This window comes from Plectropomus leopardus, chromosome 2 (genome assembly GCF_026936395.1).
Source record: "Plectropomus leopardus strain MGB_pleo_1.0 chromosome 2, ASM2693639v1, whole genome shotgun sequence".
Lineage (NCBI taxonomy): Eukaryota > Metazoa > Chordata > Actinopteri > Perciformes > Serranidae > Plectropomus > Plectropomus leopardus.
In genome coordinates this window covers 20,230,827-20,250,088 of record NC_142177.1, presented here as the reverse complement: position 1 = coordinate 20,250,088, position 19,262 = coordinate 20,230,827, and the positions used below count along the sequence as shown (strand labels likewise).

Sequence of the window (19,262 nt, the reverse complement as noted above, 5' to 3'; positions counted from 1 at the left end):
AAATTAAAGTGGAGTGTGTTGAGTGTGTGGGTACTTATTTGTAAGCCCAGGACACACTTTGTATACAAGTTAGGGCAGTCAGCGGTGTGATCAATGTTTCAAAGCAAAAAAAATAAATAAAGGTTTTGGCTTTGCTGCTATGTAGTGTGTGGAAAGATGTGCGCGGTCCGTTTTGGCAGTTCATAAATGCCTGAAAAAAAGTGCTACTCCATGTTTGGCCTCTATGCTAAAACACAGCTGCAAGTATATTTACTGGTGTATTGAGTGGGGGGACTCTAGTGCAATTTATTGCAGGGATCTAGGACCCCACTAAGAATCTGAGTTGGACGAGGTCCAAATTATTTTGGACGGGAGGTTACTGGAGGAAAATGCATGACTTTCCCTCCACCATAAATAACCACATTTCACTGTTTCTGGCTACAGTAAATGGTGTGATTTGTTTTTCCAAGTAATCATGTTGTGCATGCTGTGTTCTGAGTATATTCAAAATGAACACAAAATACAACCATTTAAAGTTGAATGTCCCTCTCCTAAGCCAAATCAAAAACCATAACTGCCTCCCCAGTGCTTAAAAAATATTATTTGAAGTGCCTCCCCCGTTTTGGAGATAAATGTTATATTAGATGTAAGACAGAGAATGTGAATTGTGCACTTTTTCTTAATGATCCTTTTAGCTATACTTTGTTCTCCACCAACTCCTGCAGGGTTTACACAAGCATCTCAGACCTAACCCTGGGTTAAAATTTAAATCCCAAATAAAGAGCTAGTACCGCTCAGTTTTAATTTGTGAATTTTAACAAATCTGTTTTTGGAGATAAACAGCTGAGTCACAGGTTTAAGTGATGAAGTCATCTAAAGACACTTCCTTGAAATGAGCAATGGAAACCTCTTAAAGAATAAAACAGCAGACTTTACTGGGCTATGTGACCCAGCAAGGTTCCAGTTTAATGATACTATCATTTGGAAATGTTGACATAGGTGTCCACATATCTTTGAGCAGTACAGGTTAACATGGGTTTTATGGTGTTTTTGCCCCTTCAGCACCCAAGAAGTTTAGTTATATTACCATCTTTTTAACAGAAGTCTTTGGGGGTATAGATATGGCTGAATTTTTTATGTCACCGTTTTCCCATCAGTTGCAAATTTATGGGGTGTCCAAGACATAGAAATGCATGGGTTAAAGATTCTGCTAATGTCTATTCTGCTACAATATTTGTTTTTATAAATCAGGACTTTTGTGTACAAAGAGTTAACAAAGAAGTCTCAGAGATAACTCATTTTCATTTACAGTGTACTATAATTGGTGCTGTTTCTCTTTTTGGGGTTTTCTGGGAACAAAGATCTCAGTGTTTAGTCTGTGGAAAAGTCAGTGTTCTTTTACATTTCTAATGAATGACAAATCACACCAAAACATCTCTCATTAATGCAGATTTTATTTTGTCAGCAAACAAATAGAATAACGCAAAGAGCACTTTCATTTTCCAAAACCCAACCTACTGTGAAAACACCTAATTATTAGGCATGTTTTACCTTCAACAGAAAAGACAACCTGTGGAAGTACATAAATGCATCTCATACATTTTTTTTCAATGGCCCGCAGTATTATTGCCACATATGTAAGAATATGAATTATTGATCCTATACGTGCAAACTGCACATTGAGTCGCAGTTTTCAATATATTTAAAGAGTGTTAATGTAAAAAGACACAGCTGGCATTTTAAACATCAAAATGCAATCCCCATATGGGAGTTTGGCCCAAAAGTGTAAATCAAACCAACAGTTTATTTTTCTGTTATTCAGAGTCATCTGATGTGTCATCTTGATCCAAATCTTCTCCTCTGTTGACCTTCGTACTTTGCCTAGAGTCAGTCTCCTGGGCCTGATGGAAAGCACATGAGAAACATTTGGCAAACATGCTCAATTAAAGCTGTGAGCCTGCTTAAATAAAGCAGCATTAGGGAGAAAGTACATAGCCTGAGGTCTTAGAACTGACACCTTATCAAACATTTTCCCTGTAAAACTGTGTCAACCACTAATCATTAGCTTGCTGGAGAGCTCCAACAGTTATCTTATCAGCCCACGCTCTGCAGTCTCAACCGCCTGTTAACCGACCTGTATGGACTGAAACTTTGCAAAGAACTGACCCGGCAACTGTGGAAGCACTGTGTTTGGTTCAAGGTCAAGGTAATCTGACTGGTTTATATAACTGACTGTATTATTACTGTGTGCTGCTTCTCCCTCAAAATAAAACCTGTGTTGTGGACCCAACCTCTGCAAATCTTTTCAGCGACTTCACGCTCACATGCTCATTACTCCACCTGGTTGTTAATTTACATTGTTCAGCTATACGAGAAAGGGTTTTTTTTCTATTCCCCCATTTGTTTACATGGTACAGTGCGTGATTTTGCTGTGTGCCGCCGAATCTCAAAAATTCCTCCCAGGTTGTTGTTTTGAAACATACTACAGTCCATACTAATTATAGCATGGTGGTTTAATTTAATGGTGATTTTAATTTTAAAATGTAGTATTTCATCTTACCTTTTATATCTTATCTCTTTACTCTTTCATTGTAAATATGTATTCTTTATTATGTTTTTATATTTTATTGCTCTGTAAAGCACTTTGAATTACTCTATTGTATGAAATGTGCTATACAAATAAAGCTGCCTTTCCAGGGGTGCCCAAACTTCCTCCCTTGGAGAGAGATGGGCCAAAAACACTTTTTGCATTGTATTTTTAAGATGCAAGATTGTAATTGTAGGATTCCAAGTCCTCTTAATTTTTTTGTCCCTTTGATAGTCTTTACTTCCCCTTTTTTTCTTAACTCACCCACACCCTACTGACTGCATAAAGTGTAACTCTACTCACCTTGCTCGTATTTCAAAAAAATTCAGGGATCCTATGTATTATTATTATAGTACAATTAATGTGCACACAGTCAAAACATGTAGCCAATACCTGTTGATCTCTGTATTTTTGACATCCTTTTGATATGTTTTGTCAATTAATTGTCGGTCACATCAATGCTGATTGTAGTGAATTCCATGCTATACTGTCTTACAATGTTACAGAATCAAACCTTTTATTAAGTCAAAATTAATCAAAATTAATTTTGTCTAAACAGATGCAATGATAAGCTGCAACGATCAGTCTGTTTTAATAATCAATTAAACATTTCATTCGTTTTTCAAGCTAAAATGTCAGACACGTGGTGGTTCCGGCTTCTTAAATAAGAAAATTATCTGCTTTGTTTTTATATTAATGTTAATAAATTTAGAGTCTTTGAGTTTTGCATTGTTGGTTAGACAAAAGGAGCAATTTGAAGGAGTCACTCTGGGCTCTGGGAATTTTTTTTGACATGTATACACAAGAGGAATAATTGATTAATTGTGAAAATTATCAACAGATTAATCAATAACAAAAATAAGTTGGACCTATTGTCACACCTGATAATTACAAACAATGAAGTGTCTATATGAGAATTAATCTGCGAAAAGCCCATCATGCATTAGACATGAACATAGAGCCTGAAAATGACAGGTACCTCATCCTCTGACTGGTCCTGAGGCAGCGGGGAACATTGTTCCTCTTCCTCCTCCTCCTCCTCATCTTCACTTCCTTGTGACCTCTGGGAAAGAATCTCTTCACCCTGAAGCATATATTGTTCTTTTAAGTAAATGACAAAAACATGAAGAGAGACACCTAATATAAGTTCAGTAATTTCGTACCTTCAGGTTGCGATTTTTCAGGTTGCCAATCCAAAATGCCTCCTGACAGTTGTTGAGCATCAGCATGGCCTTCACTCTGTAAACAAACAGCTCGAGGCTCTTCTTTAAGGCCGGCACGTGGTTGGTCAGGCTTGTATCCTGATGAATCTGAGAACCAACACGTTATGACAAGGCTACTTAATTAAAGAGCACCTGAGGATCAACGTATATACTCTCCGAACTCTGAATCTGTCTTTTCTTAAATTTGTGAGAATTATTTTGTACTCTAGGACTGATTGCTTTGACACAAGTGCACGCAGAGAGATGTCTCCGGCTATAGAAATGATAAAGAAATAAGCTACCTTAGAATGTCCGCACATGTGATGGAGCTGCCGGGTGCTGAGCTGGAAGGTTTTTAGCAAGCTTTGAACATCCTCCTTAAAAAAAAAAACAATGCACAACACAAAGTCACCTCACTGTCAGCACTTCATTTTGCATGTTTACTCAACAACACACAATGTTTCTCTGCGCTTAGCTATACTATATTGCCAACCCATGTTTGAATATCGGGATGCAGAAAATTATATTTATATATAAAGCAAGGAATCAACCAACTTAGGTGGGATAAACTAGAAAATCTTTTTTAAATTTAAATGATTTGTAATGCAATGTGTTTTAATAAAATATTTTCTGAAGGTCCTGACATCTATATTAAGCAGCATCAGTTATCTATAGTTTTGTTGTTTCTTACCTCCTGGAGTATTTTATCCGGAGGTGGTTCATGTTTACTTGATGATGTTTTCGTACTGTGATGGCTGATGCTGGCAGGATGCCGGAATATTTACTTTATTTCAGTTAATGTGTCTGAATAATCCCATGCGAGATGGGTCATACGAATGACCAGACACATAAATAAAATATTTATTCATTCATCAGATTAAAGATGGAAACTGAAAACAACAAGTTGACAATTCTGTCTGATATGGGAACATTTAAATCAGAAACAGGTCCAATTCCCTCAGAGTGTTGAGTGTACTGTAATTGTGCATTGTTTGCAAAAGTAATAATATCAAAGTCAACTACTGATTTCTTTTTTGAGGCCATGCTCGTGCACAATTTCAACTTTCAAGCTTTATTAGGTGACAAGATTTCATACGTACCATGTGCCTTTTGAAACTGTTGTCCAGTAGTGGCATTCCCAACTTCAGGAAAGACTCCAGGAAAAGGCGACCATACTACCAATAATAACATTATGATCAGTTAATACAAAAGTACAGCGGTTTCACCTGAATGTGAATTATTTTCAGCACCACAGCCACCTTACCTTCAGACACACATTGAGCACCGGCCTGGAATCAAACACCTGTAAGAAAAGATTGGAAGGCGTACATGTGAGCAGATGAGCTGAATTTAAACACATCTGTTAGAGACAAATTTATAAAAGAGCTGATAGGACAAAAGTAATGACATCAAATGATAAAGATTATAAAATTGCATATCCAAAGATTCCTAAAACTAATCAAAATGTGACCCAGTGCTTAGCTGAAAACTGGAAACAGAGGAGGTCAAATGTCAAAATCAGATCAAAACACATTCAGAGCTGTTAGATTTTGCTAACAGACCTTAACTAGGTTGACGAGGATATGAAAATCTCTGACTGCCAGGTTCCATGTCAGCAGCTTCTCACTCTGGACCTTGAAGAAGGACACAGGTTACATGTTTTTAATAGTAAAAACACACACTCACGCACACACAAATTACAGTCTTAAGCATTATAAATATATAAAAAAAAACAAAAGTTGAAGATTAACTAACAACAAATGTACAACTGATTTGCCACTTCTTCGAGTGGATGTGTAGTGGTGTTTTGTGGCTCTTATAACTGTGAGCTCTGAGGTGCGCTGTAGATAAGAGCACAGTGTGCGGTGTGACACCTGGCGGCTGACCTCAGTGCTGTCACTGACTTTGCCAGCAGGAATTTTCCTGACGGCCTTTTCCAGCTCGGCCATCAAAACTTTGTAGAACACCAGGAAGGTTTGCCTGAAGAGGAAGAAAATGATGGAAGAATGAACAACAGAACAATAACAACATGGATGAATATATTCTTTTTATTCTTACATAAATATGTAACCGAAGTCAACTGATTATGGATGAATATATTCTTAAAGTCAGTGTAAAGCATATTCAGAGATTTGTTTCAAAACACATTAGAAATGTTGGAAACTGATTGTTGAAAACATGTTACAAAGACCCTTTACTATATAGTACTGAATTGTGGAGTCAGACGGTTGACTGTTCTTTTTCCTGTTTTTTTGGGCGGGCCTAAAACCATAGTTCGATGATACACTGCAGCTATACTCAGCATAACCCTGTCCCACGATTGACCGTGGCCTCCGCTCCTCCAGCAGACACTTTTGTAGAATCACTAGCTCACAAGTGATATTACTTTAAGGCAGCTCAGCACAATGACTGAGGTAAAGAGGGTCTACCTGCTGAGAGTGGGCCAGGTTGAAGAGCTCTCATCTTTTGATGCATTGAGGAGCTCAGGGATTCCCTCTCCAGCTATTTCCTCCACCGCCTTCAAAACATCATCAACATGCTCCAGATAGATGCTGCAGGGAGAGGAGAGAATATAATAATTTAAAACATTAAGATGCTTGTTGATGATAATAAAAATCATAAATGACATGTTTATCGAGAAACTTTGTGCTTCATGCCAACACTTCTAGGTGCTCAACATTAATGTGTTGTGGTCATAGTGTTGTGTAACTGTGAGAAAAGCCACGAGTGACTGCAACAACGCAAAACTTCTCGTGTGGTATGTGTTTGAACAGTACACCATCCCTGAATTGATGCATGTCTGTGTGTTTACTTCTGTTGTGCTGCATCGTGTGGAAACACAAATAACATCTCATGCACACACAAATCATCAAAAGTCTTACTGGAAAGCTGTAGGATGCCTGTTTAACAGGCATCCTACAGCTTAAGGCAAGTTGCATCTAAGACTTTTTTATATATTTTATATATAATGGCAACGTGATTTCTAAACTACAACAAACTCACACTTGGGCATTTCTAAACTGCAGCTGTGTTACTTACTGGCCATCAAATGTATCAATACACACCAATACAAATATACCTTAATGTGTGAGAAACTAAAATCTGTTGCCAATGTATCAGTCAAGCTCTAAAACAAGCAGCTTGGTTTCTTTCCATCAATTTTGCATCTAACTTTTTTGTGTGTGCTAGATAGCCGTTTTTGACCCGCACCTTAGGAGAGCATGAAGGGCTTCATTGAACTTGTTCCCTCGCTCCCTCTCTCCGCTGGCTGTCACCCACTCTTGGCTCAGGAAACATTTTGCTAGGGAAGCTAAAAAAAAAAATAAAATCAACCATTCATTAACACAGTTCACTGGATCGCAGATAAGTTGATTTAAGTGAGGCAACATGTCAAACTGACCCGTCTGCTGTCTGTAGGCCGCAGGGTTCCCTCCTCTCTCTGACACAGTGGTCAGAAGCTGGGAGAGACACAGAGCTGTGCTGAGACTTGGCATTGTGCTGCGGAAGTTCACCAGGTACTCAAAGCTGTGTCTAAACAAAGCACAAAAACATGCATTCGTTATGTCAAAAACACAACTAAGCATTGCACTTGACAATATTTGTCAATTCTGATATTATAGATCATTGTGATATTAAGAGTTCCTTCTACAACAAACTGCAAATGTCTCTTGCCCTCTACTGGGCCCATGGAAATTAAATGATACATTTATTTCTACTGTACTTTAAAGAGTGGCTCTTTAATGAGTTATTTGGAGAATTGTGCTGTTATTTGTTGACGTGTGTTTGCTGTCATTCTTAGCAAACAGGAGACTGTATTTACTTTTTTAGCAGTCAGAGGCCACCTGAGCTGACTGAATGAAATATAGAAATAGATTAAAGAAAAATAAGTTTTAAAAAGGCTGATCTTAAACGTTATCACTCACTTTACAAGCTGCTCCAGGGTCAACTCATTACTTCCCTCTTTTAGTCGTTCAGCCAAAACTCCAAGAGCCTTCCTCAGTAAACTCCTCTGTCCTGGCTGACTGAATCCAGACCTGACAAATACACACAAACAGAGATACATTTCAGAGACAAAACTAAACACAAGCCAGACACGCTGACTCTTCCAGAGAAATACTGCCCTGACATTTTATACAGTTAAAGATTTGAATGTCCGACATGAAAGACAGCGTTGCTGGTCTTCCTCACCAGTTGAAGGCGGTGTTCAGGACCTGCAGGAGAAGCTGGTAGGCTGATGACATCAGATGGTGCTCCAGAACATCTGTGGCGGGTCCGTCCACAACCCCGTTGTTCTCAGACAGCAGTGTCTGGGAGAAAAAAAAACAAAACACAGATGTACACAAACACAGAAAATGTTTATAGACAACCTGAAGACAGGGACAAGCCCTTCAATTATATCTACAGATTGTTTGTGTTTGTACCTGAAAATGGTTGTGGCAGTTTTCCAGGTGTGAGCAGAGGGCGGGCAGCAGCTGGACGCAGTAGGAAGCGATATCCTTGGAGCTCCTCTGTTGTAGATGGGAGAAGCCTGCGCTCTTATCGGTCTTTCCCTGCACAGAAAATACATCATGAAGCTTTGTCTCATATAAACCTGCATATTTTATACAGTAAGGCATCTTAACTAAGGGCAGACTCAAAAAATACTTTCTTCAGGCGTTCATTTTATTTGTCTGCCTCAAAGAAAAACTATAGTGAATATTGCAAACAGCTTTTTTGTTTGATATGTCCAAGATCTGCACATTCTCACATTTCCAAAGCTTTCATAACTTCTCTGACCTGTGTTTAACACCGTATGTGTTTGGGGTTTTTTTTTTTCTGTACCTTGAAGAAAGGCATTCTCTTGGCAGGGGCAGCTGTAAGACTGAACTCCAGTTTGCGAAGCATATCCTCCAGCAGGAACACCAGCTCGGCGGGACCCAGCAGAACCTCCTCTCGCACCTCAATCATGTAAGAATATTAGAAATGTATAACAAAAAACTGTGCACGCATCAATATGGTACACACTTTTTGCAATAGATTAAAACTGCATGAATGATGATTTGCTTCCAAAAAATTCACCTCAGTGGATGATCGGGTGGTAAAAATCAGGTGTGAAAATATATATCTAAGCTGATATAACCTTCAGATTGAAAGCAATGATATTTTTAAATCATTCAAAAATTATAGAAATGACAACTTTGTAAAAAACAAAACAAAACAAATAAAACACCTGCTCTACTTTAAAAGAAAAAAAAAACATCGTATTCCTCGTCTTACCTTGGTGTGGAGTTCAGAGTCCAGCAGCGAGCGAGACAGCAAACCACACTGCAGCACACTCAGCACCTCCATATCCAGCTCCCTGAAAAACTGTCTGTAGGACACCAGACTGACACCTTGCCGGATCTCTTTTTCTTTCTCCTTTTCTGGTTGCTCCTTTACAAAAGCAGAAATCAGTTTTTTATTTTTAGCTTAATGAAATAAACTAAAGAGATTAATATGAGAGGTCAAGGTTTACCTGCTGAGTTTTGTCTGCGTCAGTCGTCTCGTCAAGCTGAGAGCTGCTCTCTGAGGAATTCTTACCAGGGGCCTTCCTCTTTTTACCTGAGCCATCTACAAAACATGGGAGTTAGACAATTATGTAAATTTTATTCCCTTATTCAGAGTATTAGGTTTCACTAAATGAATAGTTCTGATATTTTGAAGCTGGGATGTATGAAGTGCTTATCTGTAGACAGCATATTAGCTTTGGTAGATGTCAGTCATCAGTTCTCTTTTTGGAGAAGCAGACAGGAATACGGACCCTAGGCAATGTACTGCTGTGTACGGGGACAGCAGCAAAGCATATTTTAGCCAACAAAAAAATCAATATCAATATCAATAATATTTAAGAATATGCTATATTTTGAATATTTTCACCACTTTAACTTGCCATCAGACAGCTCTTTTAGACTGGACGCTGCCAGACTCCTTTGACAAAAACAAAAAGTAAGACAAAAGCTGCCTCGATCAGTTAGTCTGTTTGTGCATAACTTTGGTGACTCCAAACTTATACTAGAACATACTAAAGTCACACAAACTAACTACACAATCAAGGCAGCAACAGACCAGAAACCCTTGTGATCTTTTAGATAAAATTTCTGTTTTTGTAAGAGGAGTTTGGTGGCTTTGAAGACAACACAAAGAATAGCTTCAGTTCCCCATCAGAAAGGGCTGTCCAAAAGCAAGATGAAGTGGTGAAAATATTCTAAATACAGTGTACACTTAAACTGATAGTGATTGTTTTGGTAGGACGTTTTTAGACGGCTGCTGCTGCCCCTGTCTGCAGTACACTGCTCAGCTTCTGTGGTGGTACTCGTGCCTGTTGGTCCTGACTCTGGATAAATGCCTCATAAAACCCCACTTCAAAAATCCAAAATATCTCTTAATCATGGAGTAAAATATCTAATGTTGGGGACAATTACCTTTCTTTGCCTTATTCGCAGAAGCAGCAGAACTATGTATAACCCCATCTGTGCATTCTCCATCAAAGTTGGCAACAGGTGGAACATAGCCAGGTGTTTCTGAAACATACAAATTAAAGAAAAAGTACAATATGTTCAAATCTTAAGTAAAACTGACACCACATTGTGAAATAATGGGTAGATTTTGTGTATTAATGAATCAAAAACTCACCTGCCAGAGCCCTCTCCAAAAGTGTCTGAAGGTATGTGATGTTCTGCAGACGGGTCATCACTTTCATTTTCATCTCAGTTTCTTTTTGTTTACAGAATGCATTTACCACCTGACACATAACAGGGGTAAGACGGCACCTTAGTCACATACTTTTAAGAAAGTGTTGTAGAATTCAGTCAAGTGCAGTTACCTCTCTGAACCAGTTGATGGTGTGAAACAGCAAAGTACAGAGGAACTCCCTCTCAGCTTTGGACAGGCTCTCCATTTTCTCTACTACATCCATGTCCGTTAGGATCAGAGGGCAGCCTGGGTTCCAGCAACATGCAAACACACAGACACAAAATAGTTTACAGCTACAGAAATGAGAACAAATTGGTTTCCAGGAAAATGTGTGACTTCCACTTCCTCACCGAGCAAGGCGTCAATCTCCTCGAGGTCTCCATGGTGCAGTTTCTCCTCACAGAGTCTCAGGAGGCGAAAAAATGGAGACAGACAGAGGGGAGACACTCGCCTGCCCCGGACAAAATACAGCAAGAAACACATCAAACGTCTTGTTTATTAAAAAATGAAATGAAATTGTAAATCTGTCTCTAGCAAGTGAAATACGTCACTGATTAAGTGTTTTTTTGTCACTATTAGAATTGGTTAGAGGTGGTGGGAGAGGGGTGACTGACCTGTTTGGCTTGTTGGTTTGACTCTGCTGCTCTCCTCTGTTCTGGATGTCTTTGGCCATGAGAGGCAGCAGGTTGATGACGATGCCTTGCTGACTGTCTTCTTCATCAAGATTGTACAACACTTGGGGCGTGAAGTGAAAGGAACTGAGAAACACAGGAAGGACGGATCAGTGAGAGGAGTAATAGGAAAACATATTGAAGTATATTAAATGATTTCTTATGCGGCCAGCACTAACCCTGATATTTCTGGGCCTAGATCCACCACAAAGTCTTCCTGAAAGTCATCTAGGACGCTCTTTGCGATGTAGTCCTGTTGGTAGTAGGAAAATAACCAGAACAGAATGCTTAATCATGCTTTAGTTGCAACTTCCATTGTGTGCATGTCAAAAATGTTAGAAATTAAGAGATAAGACAAGATATTAAGATAGGAAGTACAGTAAATGTTAATCTGAGACACACCTGCACCTGTGAGTCCAGGGTAGAGCTCAGGATCAGGTTGGCCAGTTCATCGAAGTACAGAGCTGCAGCTTCAGGTGAACTTTCACTGCTGGACTTCACCAGCTCCAACAGAGCTGTCACCTGCAACACACACAAACACACACACACACGAAAATATTTACAGGCCAAACGCCTGCAGTTACAATCACTCTGTGCTCTGTTGGCAGGTGGAACAAGAACAGAGCACAGAGCACTTAGTGATGTGCCTTTCTGTAGTTTGTGGCATGATAAATTACTGCCATTATAATGTTTTTGTTTGATCTCGCCCACAGAGAGGTCACAGCATATCTTGAATAACTAAAGAGATACCCGTTACCTGGTGTGCAGTGTCTATATCAAGACACTGACAGAGGCACAGAGGCTTGAATATAAGCCAACAATCACCAAATGAAGGATTATTTATTTACTCTGCCCTGAGGTGGTGCTGACCTTACCCACACCCTCCTTGGTAGCAAATGTAAATTATATGAAATATCATTATCAAAGTTTTACATGAATCCCATTTGATAAGACACTTGCTAAAATAAAGTAAACAAGACGTCAACAAAACACAAATGTGAGCTAAAGCCCCCTTATTGACTAATAAAACCAAATTGCTAAATAAGATTTTTTAGCCAAAGGTAAAAGGCATTCAGATGTTTGCCTCAACGCAAACTTAGAAAACTGAAAAATGTTTGTTTTATAAAGTCCACATTCATTATATATTTCCTCCCTCTATAAAACACTGAATCTAGAAATGAAGTACATTTAAAATAGTTTCTGTTGTCGAAATGTAGCAGAGGTGCTGTAACGCACTATTAAACTGTAAGCCATGAGTAAAGTGATGGTGAAATAAAAAATGAACACAGTTAGAAGAAAACTTACGTCAAATCAGAAGCCACAACATCCTTGCAACAGACACAGCTTACTCTGAGTGTTTTAATGTCTTAAACGTACCTGTCTGAGCGCCTCCTGAGGTAACGCCCCACTCTGTGACTCCTTCACCTTCAGTCTGCAGGGAGGGGGACAGCAGGCGGCGTGATCGAGACATATAAGTGACAGAATGAACCAGAGAAATGCTGCTTGTGCCTGTAAGTAGCAGCTCTTACCTGGAGGCCCCCATGCTGCCTACAATCATGACAGCACCAATGATGCCAATACGCTTGTACTTTGGAACAGTGCTGGAGAGCTGTTTACGGATCACAATGTGCATGTCATCCTGAGGGAAGAAAACACAACGAGAGAGCGAGGTCAGCGGGTGAGGAGACGACAAGGAAAGGCAGAAACGTGTTGACAGAGAAAGACTGAATCATTTCGTGAATGTGCACCTGGATGTGAGATCCCTGATGCTGCTGCCCGAAGGCCAGTCGGCTTAGAAGGTGGAAGAGTCTGCGGATCTGCTGCGGTGTGAGGTTGTCCATATAGTCCAAGATCCCCTGTATCAAATACCGTGCTCAGTTGAAAACCAAGAATAATGTTAAGATACTAAACCTTTATTAGCTACAAGCTATTGGCATAGACGTCCAGGGTTCCTACAAATTTTTATTTCAAAATTCCACTTTTCCAGACTCCTTAGTAGTTTTTTTTTAGCAAACATTGGTTATTTGAAGTACGAATAACATGGTGTTTATTGTGCATATAAATGGTTTTAAAATCAAATAGTTAATATGTTTGTTACGTTCTATGATTGCTACTATGTTGCCAAATAATTGGCAACATAGTTTGGCATAAATGTTAGCCATTTTATGCCAAATAAAGTAACTGAAGATAAAACCCAGACAAATTCAAAACACAGCATTTTATTCAAGCTGCATTGATAAATGCAATTCGAAGAAATATTTACAATTTCTCTCAAATTAATTTGGTCACAAATGTAAAATGTGTCTTTGTTATAGGACAATTGTTTGAGCATGGTTTTTTTTGCAGGCTCTGACGTACAAGCACAGATCAGGTGTGTGTAAGAGTGTGCGTCTAGTCACATGCGACACTTATTGCCTTTCTTTCAACGACATAAAGCCTTTTGGCTACGTTGCTTTTCTGCCCAGAAGGCCATGAAAAACACTCATATGATCAATTTAGTTCTAAAAGCTTTTGAGTTTTGTATTTTAAAAAAACAATGTTAAGAGGCAACAGTTTGGAAAAAAACATATTTTTTCATACTTATCCAGACCTGGAAATTACTAAAATTAAATTCTATATTTTCCATACTGCATAGGAACCCTGTACATTTATAGTGCTCAAATTTCATTCATGCATTTTTCATTGTGGTTTGGTTAGCAGCTACAAAGCAGATATATGGATCACTTCTTACCTTGACAAAAACAGCATATAGGGCCATTTCTGAGGGCTTTTCTGTAACCAAGCCGCAGAGCAGATCCAGAGCCATGTCCACCTCCCCACCCACACCACTACACACATGGGTCACTAAAGAGCCCACCACCTCCTGTAAATCATAACACAGACAGCTGCACAAAAAAATTTACCCAGACATAAATGAATCCCAAACACAGCAATGCTTTTATTTTGGTTGCTTTTATGCTTTTATCTTGTAGCACTTTGAGATTAGTTCAGAACGTTAGGTGCATTACAAATAAAATCTATTATTATTATTATTATTATTATTATTATTATTATTATTACCTGTTGGCAGTAAGAGTCAAAAGCAGTGAATGAGTGTCGGTACATGTGTCCTCCAAAAGGCACCACACAGGGGTCAGGGGAGCGCAGCAAACCCTGAGCCAGAGCCAAAATGGAGGGGAAATACCCTCGCATCACCTGGAGAATCATCATTATTAATATAACATGTTGCTCAAATAATATTAAATACTAAATACAATAAAGTGCTACTGTCTGCAGACTGACTCACTTGAGCATAGTCTCTGAAGGTCTTCTGGAGCAAAGCTTCCTGGATCAGTCCAGTCCTCACTTTCACCTTTAACACCCTCTCCGCCCCCCGCCGGCTCTGGTTGGCGTTGGTGGAGTGGAGGATGAGCAGCACCAGCAGATCTATTACCTGACATGGCAGAGCAAATATGGTCATAAATGCGAATCATAAATATGTTTCCTTCTTGCTCAAAATTTTAAAACGCCATATTTTGTTCACATCCAAACTGTGAGACAGCATGATAGATGCTATTAATGGCTGAATACCTATACGCATGTGCACGCAGTGAGGATTCTTTATATCGCCAACATCGTCATCATCGTCACAAAATGGTCCTTATGCATGTAGACTGAATGACATGATTTTTCTACGATTTTTAATACTTTATTTACACTTTTAAAACTGTTGTCAAAATCATCAAAATTTTCTATTTTCTAGTTGAGCAGAAACCTCCATTCAGACTAACCACTTTACAAAAGGAAATCCCGAACTGACGAGTTGACACTCACCTTATGTTCTTCCTCTTCATCCACAGACTCTATTGCCTAATTAAAAACAACAGTAAAAGTTCAGTAAGCAACATGAAATTAAGACGACTGTTATTCAAAGACATAAACATTTATTAATCAACTAAAACAAAGGAGTATAAATTCTGATTCGTTTCCCACCTTGAGCCAAGCCTCAGATATCGTTTTCTGGAATCGCACTGCTGACTTGATGCCGTCCAGCGTCAATGACACACTGTCCTGGCTGCTGCCAGCTGCTGGTGTGGAAGCAGACCTGCCCATAAATCAGACTTATTATATCAAATCTTAAGGAATACAATAACAAGTACATGCTGACTTATTTCCAAACATGATCCTGACAAAGTTTGCAGATGTATAGCTGTGAGTGGGAATCTGTGACTTCTTACGCAGCCGATCCTTTGCTCTTCATGCGGCTCTGAGAGGCCTGCAGCACAGAGGGGAGGACACACTGCTCCAACTCCAGCTTTTTACGAAGATTACACACCACCTACGCAAAGGAAAAACACACAGATATTACAACAACCAGAGCACAATTACCATGTTGTGTTTTTTAAATTCAAAATGCTGTGGCCTTGACTCTGAGCTCTGACCTCCAATGCATCAGAGGCGGAGACAGAGTGCAGGATGAACTTGACCACCACAGGCAGGTCCTCCAGCTGCACGGCAGCGAGAGTGGCCATGACGGCTCCACGGACCTGAGAAAGCAGACAGTAACAGGAAGCAACACAGTGACATTCACTTGGCCTTTAATTATTTACCTAAAATAAGTGTGTGCGTATGTGTACTACCTCGGTAAGTAATGAGGAGCTGAGGTTCAGACTGGAAAGGGCGTCCAGGATGGGGACAGTCAACTGAGTGTTCTCTTGGAGTAAAGAGCTACAGAGAGCAGGGTTGAAAACAGCAGTTAGTATAATAACCACACATTCAGCACAAGAACTACAAATCTTGTAGAGATTTACTGAACACACTTAAGCTCTCTGGCTATATCATTGTGCTGGGAGTCCTCCAGTATCTCTGGCAGACTGGTGATGATGTCACGCTGAACCTCCACTGGTGCTACTGACACCAGCTCCATGAGCTTTACTGCCAACTCCTGCAAATAACATGCCGCAAAGAGGGCAGAAATAAACACATCACCATCAAGAAATTAGTGACAATTGATACACGATTAAAGGTTGAATAGAAAAGAAAAACACTTGTAAGAGCTGTAATGGCTGTGTGCACGCAACCTAGAATTACAGAAATTACTACCTTGCTGTCCGTAACTCGGTCGAGCCATTTAAGCTGGTTAATAATTATGTGAGGAATACTGAGGCCTCCATCTCCAGCACTACGAAAGACAGAACAAGATGGCATTTAGGAAATAAGACAATGTCAAAAGTGTGTAGAAATTGTTAAAATGCCGTAAAGTAAAATCGTATAAAATACCGACCCATCACACATAAATTCAGGGAGTTTCTCAAGCAAAATGTTAATGACGAAGGTCTGCATGAAAGAGAAAAGTACACTGAGGATTCTGCACTGTCCATGTACACGTTGCATGCCTCATGGCAGAAAAAGACATTTTCAAATTGTTTTTTCATGTGACATCCTTTGCTTTGTCTTTTCTTTGGCAGAACCGATACAGAAAATCTTACCTGCAACATCTCAATCCCCAACAGCATGCGTAGCAGACTCTCCTGGAATGAGCCGACACAACTGCAACACAAAGATAAACTTTTTGGGGGGTCTGTATGTTGTGACATACAGACCCCCAAAAAACTGGGTCTAGTTTGTAGCTCAGCCCTTTATAAAGTCAAGTTCTGCCTGATGTAGCCGCTATTAGCATTGAGAGTTTGTAACAGTTACCTGGAGTCTCCATCAGACAATCGTGGGACACATGGAAGAAGACAGTTCCTAAACTGCTCAGGGTCCTCAATATGAGACTCCAGTCCAGTGGTGAATTCCTGAACAATCTGAGCAAAGAAATGCGATGAAGCAAACTTGTATCATGCCTTGATTTTGTGTAGTGATGGTGTGTATACTTACCCCTGGGTACCTGGGACTCTTCTGTAGTTGTTTCTTTATCCTCTTTTGGAAAACTACTTGGTCAACAGCTAGAGGAGGATAAAAGATGCAGATCACAACAATCAGAAGTGAAAAACGATTGATTTATAGGCCTGGTTTGTTTTGAGACTTAGAAGGAGTGTGTTTACCGATCTCATTGGATGTGCCTCCTTGTTTCAAGGTAACACCTGCCTCTCGAAGAAAGACGCTAAATACGCTTTGATTCGTCTCTTCTGCAGCAGGGTTTTTTGGTTGGCGAACAGTGCTGCGACTCTTCTTTGCTTCTATAGCGAGAAGACAACAGCAGTCAAGACTGAGGGCTATTCCATCAAGGTGCATAAAAGCAAAGCCTGGCTTATTTTGATCAGTGTCGCTGCTTTAAGTGTGAGATCCGTTTTATGAATGTGGCTTATGTGGGTCCCCGCTCAGTAACCATGGTAACTTCTCCTCCTGAACTAGTTTGCTCCATGGACAAATAACTATCGAGCTTAGTTTAGCTGAACGTCAAAGAATCCCAACAGACAGGTCTGTATAGCAGAATACCTTCACTTTTGTCTCAAGTTTCAGACGTTTTTCTCACAGTGACCAAACATGAAGGTACGTGTTTGATTTGGTTACAAAGAACTCGATAATGATCAAGTTTTTATTAAAAATCATGTCTTACCACTTTTACAATCTTAAAAAGACATATTTGATATCGGCCAGCCTATTTCATGTAATCCTCATTTTATTCACGATCACCCTTGTTTTAAAGATTTTAGACTCTAGGCCATGTTGTATCGACGCTCCAGTTCCCATAATGCCTTGTTGTGGACTGAGTTTAATGTAGTTTGCAGTAAAGTTTATTGTTTTATGTTCCAAAACACAAATGTTCACTTTTTGTTAGTGTTCATAATTTGTCTATTCAAAGAATGGTAGTTTATACCATGAAAGAGTTTGCAGAGAAGGTTTACACTTTGATAACTGGGCGTACACCATTTTTCTACTGGAAACACTTTAGGCATTTATGTTATCTTATTTTTCCTGCAAATGCAGTGAATTTATGTCTGTTCGTCTAAGTAATTCTGCCCCATTGTTTCATCAAACACATCTGAAATTGTTTGACCTACTGTAAATATAGCCATAGTCTTAAGCCTACATTATTGTTCATTTATCATCAAATACAAAGGAAAATAAGCAGGCTGGGCATTTTTAGGTGAGCTTGGCTTTCTGAAGCTGCGTAGATGTAATACCCCCCAGGGCTCCCGAAACAGACAATATTCAGACATGATGCCATAAATTAATGAGGGGATGTTGGGATGTTGGTGTAATCAGTTCACTGTGATATCAAACATGCAGTGGTCCTGTCAGGTTATGTCATACTCCTGTAATACTGTTTTCTACTTCATCCCCTATGTAAGTAATATAATTAACTTACAGTGTAATAGAGATCTGAGAAATCGAGTATCTTAGGGATTGTTCTTTATTTATAAGAGGAGTGGGGTGGCCAGGGTGCAAATTTGTTATTGTTTTTTTTAACCTCTCCAAAGCAATATGAACGCAACTATATAAGAGGTGAAATTTTAACCTCTTTTAAATAAAGAACAGTCCCTTTTGGCAAACTGTACTGACACATAGTTATGAGCTAATGTGATGTTAAGTCAGATTAAACTTACTAGTGGTCGCAGTGGCTCCCTCCCCTTTATCCACGGAGGAGCGTCGCCTTCTCATCTGATGAAATATAAAAGGCAGCTTTTAATGACAAGATCGGGTTAGCATCCGCAGTAGCAAAAACAAGCTAACTTCCCTTACAACCTATGAAACCTTGTAGCAAACTATGCTACATCCTCCTACGTTAGCTAGGGCAGCAAATTAGCTGGCGTTATTTCAGTTATTAAATGACCACCGTTATAACCAAACGTTATACCAAACGTTAAGTATGTGTTGCTAAATCGAGTTTATGTTGTTGACTGTCAAAGTAATTCAGAATTAGAAAAGTGAGACATACGTTTACCAGACAGACGGACCCACAGGAGACGATATAACGACCCCAAAATCAGAAATTACAAAACAAACTTCCGCGCCAATGTGCGGCTTGCGTCATCAAGGGATCGTCCTCGTTGAATTTAGGTAACAAGGGGAGCAGCTAGATATAAATGCCCGATACGTCTGAAAGTTATCAATTAAAACAAATATACGTGTTTTGGTTACGTTCAAACGTTCGTCCGTTTAATGAAATATCTGTTTTACTATTAA

At 39.4% G+C, this 19,262-nt stretch overlaps 1 protein-coding gene across 1 annotated transcript; it reads right to left on the bottom strand.

Annotated features, from left to right (window-relative positions):
• Positions 1-1,415: 1,415 nt before the first annotated feature.
• On the bottom strand, positions 1,416-19,123 carry fancd2 (FA complementation group D2). Its single transcript, XM_042495295.2, has 44 exons — positions 19,015-19,123; positions 18,683-18,737; positions 17,177-17,311; positions 17,010-17,077; positions 16,830-16,936; positions 16,619-16,679; positions 16,414-16,466; positions 16,233-16,311; positions 15,950-16,074; positions 15,770-15,857; positions 15,572-15,676; positions 15,368-15,468; positions 15,123-15,234; positions 14,964-14,999; positions 14,437-14,583; positions 14,211-14,345; positions 13,882-14,013; positions 12,899-13,006; positions 12,680-12,789; positions 12,528-12,582; positions 11,553-11,672; positions 11,330-11,403; positions 11,094-11,237; positions 10,830-10,930; positions 10,610-10,725; positions 10,420-10,528; positions 10,209-10,307; positions 9,263-9,357; positions 9,025-9,180; positions 8,590-8,706; positions 8,190-8,318; positions 7,957-8,075; positions 7,692-7,802; positions 7,169-7,299; positions 6,979-7,078; positions 6,198-6,320; positions 5,655-5,748; positions 5,331-5,402; positions 5,033-5,071; positions 4,869-4,943; positions 4,071-4,145; positions 3,730-3,876; positions 3,546-3,650; positions 1,416-1,880 (listed from the first exon to the last, which is right to left on the bottom strand). Exons 2-44 carry the CDS (start codon positions 18,735-18,737, stop codon positions 1,794-1,796), a joined length of 4,350 nt encoding a protein of 1,449 aa, XP_042351229.2. The 5' UTR covers positions 19,015-19,123; the 3' UTR covers positions 1,416-1,793.
• Between the last annotated feature and the right edge of the window lie 139 nt (positions 19,124-19,262).

Coding starts and splice junctions, on each gene's coding strand:
- fancd2 (XM_042495295.2), bottom strand. CDS start 18,737: ATGAGAAGGCGACGCTCCTCCGTGGATAAAGGGGAGGGAGCCACTGCG. Junction 9,358..10,208: donor TGCGAATAAGGCAAAGAAAG/GTAATTGTCCCC, acceptor CATGTTTTGTAG/ATGGCTCAGGTAAAAAGAGG. Junction 6,321..6,978: donor GCCCTTCATGCTCTCCTAAG/GTGCGGGTCAAA, acceptor CTCTCCCTGCAG/CATCTATCTGGAGCATGTTG.